This window comes from Schistocerca serialis, chromosome 1 (assembly GCF_023864345.2).
Source record: "Schistocerca serialis cubense isolate TAMUIC-IGC-003099 chromosome 1, iqSchSeri2.2, whole genome shotgun sequence".
In the NCBI taxonomy this organism is placed as follows: domain Eukaryota; kingdom Metazoa; phylum Arthropoda; class Insecta; order Orthoptera; family Acrididae; genus Schistocerca; species Schistocerca serialis.
The window spans coordinates 664,172,507-664,186,946 of record NC_064638.1 but is presented as its reverse complement, the minus strand read 5'-3'; the positions used below and the strand labels follow the sequence as shown (position 1 = coordinate 664,186,946).

Below are 14,440 nucleotides of genomic sequence, written 5' to 3'. Positions count from 1 at the left end.
TCCGAGGGTTAGTGACGGGCTCTGTGCGTCATTCGGTGTTATCCTGTACCATTTGTCGGAGACTTGGCGACTTGTTACGGCGTTCCGTCTATACAGCTGGCAGAAGAATGTCACAGGTTGCCTACAAGGCATGCAATTGCTCCACACCAGAAGACAGTTTTGCAGCAGTTCCACTAGACTGCCCTAGCAATGGCACCAGGGATCACGGAACGGGGGGGGGGGGGGGGGGCGGGCAGGGGGGAGAGGGGGGCACCCTTTTGCATCTGCGATTCATGCGACCTACAACAGATCCTGTTATATCCCGCCGCGCGACAGTATTTAGGCTCGTGCACCGCTGTGCAGAGAGACTTCACGTCGAGCCACAGCTACAGTTGGACATCCGTTCCACCACGACGTCACTGTCTGCTGCCGACCAGCTGCGTCCTCGATGGACACCACCTGGCCTCTGCAACTTCGCTGACGGCCCGGTCTCCGTGGTTGCATGTCGTAACCTGGTTGACAAATTTTGGTAGAACATTGACTGTATGCTGTTTTTCGTAGGGTCTCACTGTGCACATACTAAACTCTTCTGAAATTTCATTAAATATACTCGCAATTGCAAATGTGGGCAACCATCAGCTGTAGACTGGAAGGACGGCAATGAAAATTTGTACCCGACCGGAACTCGAACCTGTACTTCCTGCTTATCGCGAGCGGTCGCCTTGTCATTCGGCTACCCGTGCATGACTAACGGCCAGACACGAACTTCCATATGTCGTCAAACATGTGTTGACAACTTCTACTCGTACATCCGTTATGTAGATTATCGTAAGGGCGAGACGTTTTACTTGAAAGCCGCTTGTCCGGTGTCGGCGGATAAATACGATATTGTAATCCCTGTGTTATTCCGATCATGATGATGATGATGATGATGTTCGGTTTGTGGGACGCTCAACTGCGCGGTTATCAGCGCCCGTACAAATTCCCAACCTTTGCTCAGTCCAAAGTCGTCACTTTCATGAATGATGATGAAATGAGGAGGACAACAGAAACACCCAATCCTCTCGAGGCAGGTGAAAATCCCTGAGCTCGCGCGGGAATCGAACCCGGGACCCCGTGCTCGGGAAACGAGATCGCTACCGCGAGACCACGAGCTGCTGACATGTGTTATTCCGAATGCGATGCAAAGCTCCTTCGGACATGCATGCATTTCCAGAGGAACTTAGCTTCGTATTTAGGCCTTCAGCCTGTCAGCTATTTTTTGAATGTTAATTATGTTTGTTCTTGGGAGCAGACGAGCATACTGTCTTTTTTCAGTGCACTGTATTTGCGTAAATTTAGTGACTTTAGTTCCGCCTACGGCCTGCGGTTAACATCGTAACACAACAGGCTGCATTTAGAGCGGTTGCGTGACCGGGAAGCCTGTAAAGCTGATGAATGGCACCGCACCGTGTCCTGTGATGAATCGTGGTGCCGCACTACACAGGATTACCATTGTTGGCGGGTGTGGCAACGACTCATTCTTCCAAAGTTTTGGAGAGCTACAGAAGTGTTATTCCGGCCGCCATGGGAGGGGGAGCGGTATGGGCATCAGGTATGAGTTCAGTTCACGGCCGATAGTGACTGAGGGAATTCCTTCGGCACAACAGTATGTCAATGGGTTCCTGTATCCTCATGCGTTACCTCTGATGCGGCATTTTTCAACAGAAAGTGCTCCTCCTCACATGACACGTATACCTTGAAACGTCTCTGTGAAGTCGTTTCATAAGACGCTTGTCGAATTCGGTACAACTTATTCACTTTACTACCCGATTTTAGCTCAATTCATGAACTGTTCCAGAAAGACTGGGCTCTCAAATAAGCCCTATTGAATATTATATGAGTGTTTTAATGTGGGGTTTCGGTTTTGTTTTGTGGGAAACGCTGAGTTGCCAATCGTCTACTGGGAGCAGACGATTTTGCTTCTCGTTCGAAGGAGAGCACGGGATGACCAACTTAGGTTTCCAGTACCTGAACAGAGAGGTTTACCCATCTTAGTCGAAGGCTGTGTCGAAGGCTGTTTTTGTGTGTGAGGTTGGTGACGGATGGATACTCCTCTGGTAGCTTCCGGTGCACGGGGAGCTAGGTAATCTCGAAAGAGAAAGCGGCATTCTTCGGTAAACGTTTGGTGAGTACGGATCGTAGCTTTTAAGGGGGGTTTCAGGTGATAGGAAGCAGGTTGAGTTAGGACTTCGTTATGTTTAAATGTTGAAATACTCAAGAACTTTAGCTTAACTGAAGCGTGTGAAGCGAGCTATTTTTCCGAATGTGCCATAATTACAGGCGATGAACAATGATGAAGTAGGATTTCAAACAGTAAATCTGATTAGGAAAAGCTGGTTAGGATCACTTCAACCGTACGTGAGTGTAATACTGTGTCGAAGCGAGTATGATTTTCAATTATTTTTAATCTTATATTTTGTGGAAGTTGCTTTTGTTTTTGTGTGTCGATTTTGTGCCACGTATTTGGAAATCAATGACCCTTCTAGTCCACCACAGCACCGTAATAGGCTTTATTTTAACAGTTTGCTTGTTTAATGAGCTATAATTTCTGCAAGAATATCCGTTCTTTCGTGCGCTTTCTACAAAGCAGCACAACAGTATGCTTCTGAGTGCACCACGTGCTCTATTTAGGCCGTTTGCAAGCAGCAGACTCAGTTAGTATGTTGAATAATTGTCGCACAACCTCGTGCATTGGTTAAACCTCTGTCCAGAATAGTGCATGCGTAGAATCGTAATGCGAATCTCACTGAGACATTTTTATGGTATGAATGCAAAGGAGATGATAGTATCATTGTCTCCCACCCCCGTTTTTTGTGTTTCTTCTTGCTGTAGTTAAATTGTGCTCTGTTACATTCTCACGTAATTCTTACTTAAATATTTCAAGTCAGGCACCAGTTATGTGTAGTTAGGATGTGCAACCAAATACTTAGATACAATAAATAATCTACGTGAAAGATAAATTCCGTGGTGTTGATCTTACTCACTTACTCCGATTTCCAATCCTGATTTAATCAAGTTGCTTCCTGCACGACATGGAGTGCTATTTATCTGGCTACTTAAAGAAATTTCCATACTTGTAATTAAATTATTAAAGTAATTAAACTAATAATTTTCCAGTTCCGTTTTTTTTCTAAATGGTTAGGAAGGGCTTGGGCTGGTAATGACCCTGAATTTTTGAATTTTTATCGTTATTTGTGTGAGAGAAGCGTATATCACTCGATGAGAAACGGCGTAAAGATAGTAATACGTTACAACCTACTACCCTTCTGCGCGATGTTGAGGTAATCCTTTGACCAGAAAGGTGCCCAAACCTTCCCACAAGATGTGCGGGACAATCTGCTCGGATGTTGACTCCGCCAAAGGGCTAGTATCCAGAATATGGAGGACGGGTTACAACAATTGTGGGTCAACGTGACGCATTAGAAGATACAACGGCTGTATGACACTCATCGCAAACGAATCAGTGCCTGCATCCAGGCCACGGGCCGCGCAGCGTCATACTGGCAAGTGACCCGATATCGTAATCACTGAAATGACATCACATACCCGTTCCATCCGTGCAATTTCATACCGTTTCTGCCTCTCCTCCTGGGTGCTTCACTATTTTGGTCAGGTACCATATACAGTGATTCTCGGTTTTCTATTTTTAAGCAACTTCAGTCTACGATTAAATCAATATAATTATTAAAATCGTAATTTTCATGTAAATAAAACTGCCAGTCTGTGAGTGTCTCCGAATTATACTTTGTTGCACTGAATCGTACAGAATTGGAACTGTATAAATGATCATTTCATTTGTAAGACACGTTGTAATTCTAACGTATGGTTAAAATCCACCATAATAAACGTTTTCTCCGACGCATGTGCGCAGTTGTAGACAGTGATAACACAGTCTTGCGTGACGACGGCTGATTACTTACAGAATGACAAGGGTAACAGTTTAGAGATTCGACTCTAATAAATACACTACTGGCCATTAAAATTGCTACACCAAGAAGAAATGCAGATGGTAAACGGGTCTTCATTGGACAAATATATTATACTAGAACTGACATGTGAGTACATTTTCACGCAATTTGGGTGCATAGATCCTGAGAAATCAGTGCCCAGAACAACCACCTCTGGCCGTAATAACAGCCTTGATACGCCTGGGCATTGAGTCAAACAGAGCTTGGATGGCGTGTACGGGTACAGCTGCCCATGCAGCTTCAACACGATACCACAGTTCATCAAGAGTAGTGACTGGCGTATTGTGACGAGCCAGTTGCTCGGCCACCATTGAGAGATCTTGAGAATGTGCTGGCCAGGGCAGCAGTCGAACATTTTCTGTATCCAGAAAGGCCCCTACAGGACCTGCAACATGCGATCGTGCATTGTCCTGCTGAAATGTAGGGTTTGGCAGGGATCGAATGAAGGGTAGAACCACGGGTCGTTACACATCTGAAATGTAACGTCCACTGTTCAAAGTGCTGTCAATGCGAACAAGAGGTGACCGAGACGTGTAACCAATGGCACCCCATACCGTCACGCCGGGTGATACGCCAGTATGGCGATGACGAACACACGCTTCCAATGTGCGTTCACCGCGATGTCGCCAAACACGGATGCAACCATCATGATGCTGTTATCAGAACCTGGACTCATCCGAAAAAGTGACGTTTTGCCATTCGTGCACCCAGGTTCGTCGTTGAGTACACCATCACAGGCGCTCCTGTCTGTGATGCAGCGTCAATGGTAACCGCAGCCATGTCTCCGAGCTGATAGTCCATACTGCTGCAAACGTCGTCGAACTGTTCGTGCAGACCGTTGTTGTCTTGCAAACGTCCCCATCTGATGACTCAGGGATCGAGACGTGGCTGCGCGATCCGTTACAGCCATGCGGATACAATGCCTGTCATCTCGACTGATAGTGATACGAGGCCTTTGGGATCCAGCACGGCGTTCCGTATTACCCTCCTGAACCCACCGATTCCATATTCTGTTAACAGTCATTGGATCTCGACCAACGCGAGCAGCAATGTCGCGATACGATAAACCGCAGTCGCGATAGGCTACAATCCGACCTTTATCAAAGTCGGAAACGTGATGGTACGCATTTCTCCTCCTTACACGAGGCATCACAACAACGTTTCACCAGGCAACGCCGGTCAACTGCTGTTTGTGTGTGTGAGAAAACGCTTGGAAACTTTCCACATGTTAGCACGTTGTAGGTGTCGCCACCGGCGCCAACCTTGTGTGATTGCTCTGAAAAGCTAATCATTTGCATATCACAGCATCTTCTTCCTGTCGGTTAAATTTCGCGTCTGTAGAACGTCATCTTCGAGGTGTAGCAATTTTAATGGCCAGTAGTGTAGTATGGTGGCAACACTGACGACGCCACGTTGAAGTAGAGAAAGATGTTTTGTTTTGTGCTGAATGATAATAAACGTTACGCTAAGTTCAACCATTTTAACTCGCCTCAGACGGCTTCAAATAGTGGAAAAAAACGTATCAAGTATAAATGTGTTCATTGGAATTGTGCATTTAATTATCTAATGATAGTGGCTCGTCTTTTATGCCCAAACAATGAAACAAAGGGAGATCTCATTATGTCAACAGAAAAAAGCAGCCTTACAGATTTTGAGAAGCCAGCTGTCTTGCCATACACCGTTACTCCTTCCAGGTAGTTCGCCCCTCTGTCACAGTGGTTTGCGGGCTTGGCCTACATTAAGGCGTAGGCAGTGGAGAGAGTACCTAGGGGAACCGACTATGCTCGTATCTTGTATCTGAACTCAGCCTCTGCTAGGACAGATCAATATTAGTGTTTAACCTTAACTGGGTGTTGTGGCTCGTGGTGTTCACTTAAACCGTACTAACTGATTTGGTAGCAGTGTTTCAGAACCCCGTTACTTACAGTGGAGCAGTGACAGGAAACAAACAGCGATATATAACTGACGACTCCTGAAGACAGCAGGTTTTCCGCTCTGAAATCTCACACATCTTTCCCTCGCTACTAGCGCAGAAAACGGTATTTTCTCATATGTAATAAGGAAATGTGGTTCTGTCCTGAGCAAATGCCGTTTTTTGTTTTACTACCCGACAAGTTTGGGAAACACTTCTGCATCTTCAGTGGGTTTTACTTATTCTCTTAGAACTACATATTGGTATTCAAAAGGCTGTTTGGTATTTGCAACACAGCTATAATTATTGCCTTCCAGTGTGTCATTATTTTGTAGATCTCTCGTTTTCGTGCTTCCGCGAGGTGTTTGAGTGGAGCTTACTAAGTCGCACTGTTTCACGTATTTATTTAACTGTTATATCTGCATCTATAGATGAAATATAAATGACCACACTTACTGTTTAGCATTGTGATGTTAAGAGTCTACTACAATGGTTCTGCTGTAAAAATTTTCTACAAGAGCCCTTCTATGAAGAACCTGAGCAAAGTTCCACAATAGTTCGCATCCACCTTTACTTGAGGACATCACCAAAACCGCTGATGTTCCAAGGAAATGACGTTCTGTAATGAATAAAAAATCTGGAGCCCAGAGGCACATATACCTCTTAGGTAAGTGCTCGGCTGACATCGAACGTATTCTACTCGTGACTACGTAAAATAACCATTAAACTTCGAGAGTAGCTTTCACAGTTCAGCATCATTTTATTTTAGCGCTCCAGGGAAACCCCCACTGCTGTAAGTCATTCAAGCAGAGCCCGCCGGGCTAGCCGCGCGGTCTAACGCACTGCTTCCCGAGCGGGATGGCGTGCCGGTCCCCAGCACGAATCCGGCCGGCGGATTAGTGTCGAGGTCCGGTGTGCCTGTCAGCCTGTGGATGATTTTTAAGGCAGTTTTCCATCTGCCTCGACGAATGCGGGCTGGTTGCCCTTATTCCGCCTCAGTTACATTCTGTCGGCGATTGCTGCGAAAACACTGTCTCCACGTACGCGTACACCATAATTACTCTACCACCCAAACACTGGGTTCAAATGGCTCTGAGCACTATGGGACTTAACTTCTGAGGTCATCAGTCCCCTAGAACTTAGAACTACTTAAACCTAAGTAACCTAAGGACATCACACACATCCATGCCCCAGGCAGGATTCCAACCTGTACCGCAGCCGTCGCGCAATTCCAGACTGTAGCGCCTAGAACCGCTCGGCCACACCGGCCGGCCCCAAACACTGGGGTTACACTCGTCTGAAATGAGACGTTCCCGTGGTAGGGGGGGGGGGGAGGGGAGGGGGAGGGGGTCCACTTTGGTGTGGGCCGAACCGCACAATAACGCAATAACGCTGGGTTCGGTGTAGGGCGGCGATGGGATGAGTGGACTGCTGTAGCCTGTTGTGGGGTTGTGTACCACTAAGGGCTACGGCGGGGACGAAGCGTCCCCGTCATTTCTAGGTCCCCAGTTCAGTACATACATAGATTTAAGTAGACGACATAACTTACTGCTACGAGAGAAATGATTATTGCGAAGCAGTTTCTGCTAACACTGGGGCGACGAGTGATCAATGAGAAATTTCATTTACGTAATCAAGCAGTAGTTCCTGTCCATCGATGGTCGCAAGTGATCGGAAAACAGAAATCTATATTGGCACATTAGTCATAACACTTTAGCAAACAAGTATAGTTAGCACGTACAGCAACGCACGATCTTGGTATATCTGGGACATTTTGATGATGCTGTTAGAACTTCTAGTTTTCTCCCTTAGTGCTATTTCCGATTTGTGACTGTGAAGGTACTTATCACATAACAGATATTAAATAATTGAACTTGCATTCCATTTGGAACTGATGTCTATCGTCAACAGCACTATGAGGTCTGACTACCACAGACACAAATACACTACCGTATTCGTGGTGGCATGAAAGCCAATAGCCTCCCAATGTCGTCTTTAGGAATTTCCTGCCGTGTCAATTCATAAAGACTGCTGGTTGGATTGTGGAGAAAAGTGTACTTGTCACTGCATCCCACACTCTCTGTGGGTGGTAAACCAGGTCAGTAGGCAGGCTAGTCAAAGATCTCGTACGTTCCTCCAAGCGTTTGTGTCCTGAACTGCAGCGTGGTATCTTTCATTATCTTGCTAATAACATGTCATTTGCTACCCTAGTCATAAAGGGTATGAAAACTGCCAGTCGGGCTCGGGCGGACACAGCGGGCTACCCTCGGCGGGGCTTACGTGATTGCCGCTCTGTGCTGGACAGTCACGCAGTCGAGCCGTACGCAGCTACTGCGTCGCCCAAGAACACGTCGTGGCTATCCCAGGGCAACCCAGAGAACTACAACACCCGAAGAATCGCTTATCGATTTTGGAAAGATCAATAATTCTTTTTAATCATAGGGTTCAGGTCACTTTTATTGATGGTAATAAACAGTCCAATCACCGTTCACAGAAATGTTTTCACATACACCATGATCTTTAAATCAAATACTAACAGCTTCGGTACCTTCTACCTTAAGTCTGCTAGGAGTACGGAGAGTCAAGGGAATATCAGAAACATAATATGACCTACCTAAGTCTTTGTTAACGACCTCACCAACATGATAAGTGTGATAAGAAATTGTATTATGCGAATCCATACTGTCCAACCTAGCAGCAGTAGAGGCAGTACTACCTTACCTTATTATAGCCACAGTCAACCAACGGTTATTATGACTAAAAGTATCATTGTTACTAATACTAAAATTAGATATACATTCTACAAAAACAACAGGACCGTCCAGGACAGAAGCGTGTGCAACTCTTTTCAGTTTATTTTTTGTTATACCAACACCAGTACCACTCTTCACTCCAATGTAGTTAATTGTCTTACAAACAGCTGAATGATCACGACAACGACGACAATTCCTACTAAATCAGTCTCACTGTCATACACTACTACCTATCTATGGACACGTTGACCGCCACAAAAAAGTGAATCCTACAGCTGAACAAAATAGAATCCCACTCATTGTACCAGATGATCCTGGCTCTACACCATGTAAGTCTCCATTGTCTATGATATGGTGTCAACGATAAATGACCCACAGAAACTAGAGATCTCAATCCAGATTCCAATAGTTTGTTACCGACGGTTCGTGGCGACACTTCGCCTTTAACATCAGTCCGGATTTCAGCTTTTGTCATCCGTCTTAATCAGAGCCAGTCGAGTAATCCTACAATCTTCTCGTGAAGAGAAGAACCCGTGGCTAATCGTCTTGCTACATCACCACCCGTTCTGGAAATCTACATGATTAGTGGCTCTCGAATTAATGCCGTTGAAAAGAAACTGTAGGTAGATCTCAACTGGTAGGAGGTAAGCAGCGATAATCCTAGAAAAGACGCCACAATCGGCATTGCTGACGACAAATCACAAAATGTTTGCCGTAGATAAGAGTTATCCTTTATCTGTTGAGTGAGACAGTCTGCTACAGAGGAGAGAGAATTTATAATAGGAGATAACACCAGCAGTGAAAAATGAGCGCACTGGGTAATGACAACGGCGTGAAGAGGAGAACCGTCAGAAGCAATTCATCACGGATTAAGTTCTAAGTAAAGTGTGCTTTTATACTCAGAATATCATGATATATAGATAAGAGGCATTAAATGCTAATCCGAGGTTATATTACTCAACACTTTCCGACTATCGCTGGTCTGTTCTTCCTGTAAGCTGACGTCATTGGAAATAAAAGACTAGAAGAATACACAAACTAATCTCTTCACTGCCCTGCAGCTATCAATGGACCTTGAAGCATTGTATGGGGACTAAAGTTTGTACAGGAATATGCTATCACCTCTGTTTTATAAACGAATCAACTACCTGGATGAAGGAATGGCGAGCTCTTTCAGAAATAGTGTCGAAAGATTTGACAGTTGTCCACGAAAGCTGAGAATGGTCTCTTCGTATTGAATTTGCGACGCACAATGTCTTTTCTAAGGACAAAAAATTTAGGCTCTAGTACTCAACGAGTGTTCAGGCCTTAATACTGGTCGTCTCCCACACGTCCATCGGTAAATGTCGTACGCCTTCATCATACACAAGTCGGCAAAAATACGAATGGGCTTTTGCGTTGTCACATACAATTATCAGCACTCGGCTTATGATAAAAGATGACATCCACTACAGTGATCCTCCAATAATAATAGAAAGATGTGTATCATTTAAAGTATGACATTTACGTTATTCGAAACGTTTTGTATGGTATCCTTTCGACTGGAGGTTTTTGGGACCGCGCCCGATCACTATTGTAAGAAAATAAAACACGTGCAGCCGTACTTTTGGTCTTATTTATTGAGTTGCTACCAGTTTCGGCACTGCAATGTGCCATCTTCAGACCTTAGTTGATGCTGCAGGGGTTATCACAATCAATATATACACTGCATTAGTAGCCAACATAAATGGTTTACACAGACTACCTGTAACTTTGGTATCAATGGCTGACAGCACAGTTACAGATAATCTGCGTGAACCAGTTATGTTGGCCACTGATGCAATGTTTATGTGAATCGTGATAATCCCTTCAGCATGAACTATAGCCTGAAGATGACGCACTGAAGCGCCGAAACTGGTAACTACACAATAAATAAGGTCATATGGGTGGTTGTAGGCGTTTCATTTACTTACAATTACTCGAAAGTGGTGAACTTAAATCCAAAGTTTGTCCAAGAATTTTTGATACACCCTGTACAACTTACCATCAGCTGCACTGTCTGCTGTTACATGGGAGGGCTTTAGATTGGCCAACGAAACAAGATGACTAAAGCCTCAGTCATTGATCATGGAGTAAGATACTTGTACCGGATCTCTGCTGTAATAGTGAACACTTTAATGGTAAGTGGGGTGTTTGACTGCGCTGAAGATGATATTAAAGTCCATCCACATGTTAAACGATCGATTCCTAAACACAGCTACGTGAAGGAATTTTTCCACTTTCATGTTGGTAAAGTGGGGTTCTCGTTAAGGAGCACCTCACTCACTGAAATATTCACTTGATCATCTTGAACGATGTTACTGCCCTACTACCACATGCATCGTAGTGCACTATCGGCACCGATAGCTGAATGGTCAGTGTGACAGACTGCCGTCTTAAGGAGCCCGGGTTCGATTCCCGGCTGGGTCGGGGATTTTCTCCGCTCAGGGACTGAGTGTTGTGTTGTCTTCATCATCATTTCATCCTCATCCAGCGCGCAGGTCGCCCAATATGGTGTCGAATGTAATAAGACCTGCACCAAGGCGGCCGGACCTGCCCCGTAAGGGGCCTCCCGGCCAATGACGCCAAACGCTCATTTCTATTTCCATCGTAGTGCACTATTCGTGCCATTTATCCTGAATAACTGTGGAAACCACTGGCAGCACTGGCGTCTGACTGTGACTGAACGATCTGGTTGTACTGTTGTTTGAGTATTGCCAACACTTAGACTGTGAGTGTCACTTCGAACTGAGCCCCGATGACCAGCAAAGACAGTGGTGGGATACATTGACCTGACTGTCACCCACCTTACTGCCCAACAACTATCCTGGGCTTACATTTCAACAAGATAATGCCTGCCCACATTCAGTGAGAGTTTCAACTGCTTCTTTTCATCCTTGCCGACCCTATCTTGACCAACAAGGTTGCCACATCTTTCCCCAATTGAGAACGTTTGGAGCATCATGGTCGGGGCCCTCCAACCATCTCGGGATTTAGGCGATCTGTCGCGCCCATTGGCTATAATTTGGCACGATATCCCTTAGGGGGGTATCCAACAATTATCAATCAGTGCCAAGCCAGATAACTGCTTGTATATAGGCCAGAGGTGGACCAACACATTATTAACACTCTCAATTTGTGAAATTCATTTTCTTGAATAAATCATCCGTTTTTTCTGAAGCTGTATTCATTTGTTTGTTTGTACATATAAATCAATCGATTTGTGTCTCATTCACATAATTCCTTCGTGGTAGGCGTTCTTTTGTTTTGTCTTGGACTGTATATTTACAGATCGTTCTTGTGGAGGGTAGCAAAGCTAGTAATTGAACCACATTATGTTCAAGAATGCGCTGAACTTTGGCTTGCTGAAGCAATGGTATGTTGCTTCCATCATCATATTGGGTTACTAAACATTGTAGACTTTCCAGGATGGCGTAGACGATATCAGTTCGTGCTGTTTTTACGTTTCTGCATCTACGTCCATGTCACTCTACAGCGGATAGAAGAGGGTGCTTACTACGTTATCTTATGATGTATAGAGCACAAAAAGAATGACAACTCTAATGCAATTCAGAGAAACAAAATATTAACATTCTATTAGTTAACTGCAGTTGCATGTATGGTAAGGTCCCGGAACTAGTCTTGTTTGGAAGCTGTAACAATTCCCACGTAGTAGGCCTGCTTGGGAGAGAAAGCTGGCTGACACCAAATGTCAATAGCAATGAAATTCTAAATTCTGACTGGAATTTATATGGCATAGATAGGTTGAACGCTGGTGATGGATGCGGTATTTATAGCAACCAAATAAAAAATACTATATAGCTACTGAGATTATTTTATATTCCTAATGCGAAATAATTTGCGCGTAGACAAGTGTGAAAGCTGGATCACACATGGTCATCAGATGTTTATACAGGCCCTCTGCCTAAGAGGCAGTAGTGGCGGAACATTAGAGGGGAAATTTGGAGAATATTTCAGGTAAATTTCCTAGTCATGTTCTAGTAATAGTCACCGGCTACAGACTGGAAGATTCAAGTGATTAGGGCGGGTAGTAGGGGCAGGGATTCGTGTGAAATTGTTTTAAATGCTTTATCTGAAAATTACCTTGAGCAATTAATCAGAGAAACGACTCGTGAAGGTAACATCTTAGGTGACGGACCCGAACTTTTCGATGCAGCGTACAACAGGGAATGAGTGATCATAAGGCCATTACAGCCTCACTGGATACTGCTGTAAATGAGATTAAAAGGAAAGGTACGAAGATCTTCCTGTTTAGCAAGATTGAGAAGAAACACATTTCAGTTTCAGATTACCTGAGCGATTAGTGAGAAAATTTAATCTCCAGCACTAACTACGATGCGTATAAATGGACAAAGATCAAGAGCCTTGTATAATAGTTTTAGGCAGTTCAGTGCCGAGAAAAGTTGTGAAGGATGGAAAAGACGACGTGGTTCAACAGCCAAGTCAGAAAGCTGCTACGAAGACGAAAAGAGCTTCGCTGCAAATTTAAACGTAGCCAATGCCTCACAGACAAACAATAACCAAAGAAAGTCAAAATTAACGTAAGGAAAGATATGCGTGAAGCATTCAACAAATTCGAAAATAAAATTCTCTCTGCCGACTTGACGGAACACCCTAAAATGTTTTGGTCTAATGTTAAATCAGTAAACGGATCGAAGCCATCTGTCCAGACACTCTGTAATCACAATCGTTTGAAACGGAGGATGACACAGAAAATGTCGACATACTGAATGTATTTTTCGGAAACTGATTCACACAGGAAGATCGCACTGTAGTACCTCCTTTAAATCGTCGCACGAACGACAAAATGGCTGATATCGAAATAAGTGACTACTTAACAGAAAAGCAACTGAAATCGCTCAGCGGACGGGAGGCACTGAACCTGACGGGATACCAGTGTGACTCTACACGGAGTCTGCCAAAGAACTCGCCCATCTTCTACCAGCAGTGTACCATCGCTCTTTAAAGGAGCGAAGTGTTCCTGATGATTGGAGAAAAGCACCAGTCATTCCCGTTTTCAAGAAGGGTCGTCGAACAAATGCACAAAACTGTGCGTCTATATCTCTGACGACGGGCAGCTGTAGAATTTGGAACGCGTTTAATGCTTGTGCATTATGACATTCCTGAAGACCGTAAATCACTTCTGCAGCAATCAAGATGGGCTGCGAAAACAACGGTCGTGTGAAACCTAGCTCGTCTGTTCGTCCACGGGACCCAGAAGGCGGTAAATACCGTTGTCCAGATAGATTCTGTGTTTCTTGTCTTTCATAAGGCATTCAACACAGGTCCTACTGCCACCTAATGAAGAAAATACGAGCCTACGGAATATCAGATCAACTGTGTGACTGGACTGAACAGTTTCTAGCGAACAGAACGCAGCATGTCATTCTCAATAATACGAAATCTTCAGACATAACAGTGGCTTCGAGCGTATCCCAAGGGAGTGTTAAACGTCTCTTACTTTTTATCATATATATAAATATCTAGGAGATAACGTTAGAAGTTCCATGAGGCTTTTGTCAGATATTGCTGTTGTATACAGAGAAGTTGCGACGCAAGAAAATTGTAGCGAAATGCAGGAACAAATGGTTCAAATGGCTCTGAGCACTATGGGACTCAACTGCAGAGGTCATTAGTCCCCTAGAACTTAGAACTAGTTAAACCTAACTAACCTAAGGACATCACAAACATCCATGCCCGAGGCAGGATTCGAACCTGCGACCGTAGCGGTCTTGCGGTTCCAGACT

At 44.5% G+C, this 14,440-nt stretch overlaps 1 protein-coding gene across 1 annotated transcript in view; it reads left to right on the top strand.

The window, feature by feature from the left end:
• Nucleotides 1–272: 272 nt before the first annotated feature.
• Nucleotides 273–14,440, top strand: part of LOC126421871 (chitotriosidase-1-like) — a 101,817-nt gene continuing 87,649 nt past the window's right edge. The window contains exon 1 of the mRNA XM_050087240.1: nt 273–486. Within this exon, the coding sequence (XP_049943197.1) occupies nt 273–486 (214 nt within the window). The remainder of the gene's footprint in view (nt 487–14,440) is intronic.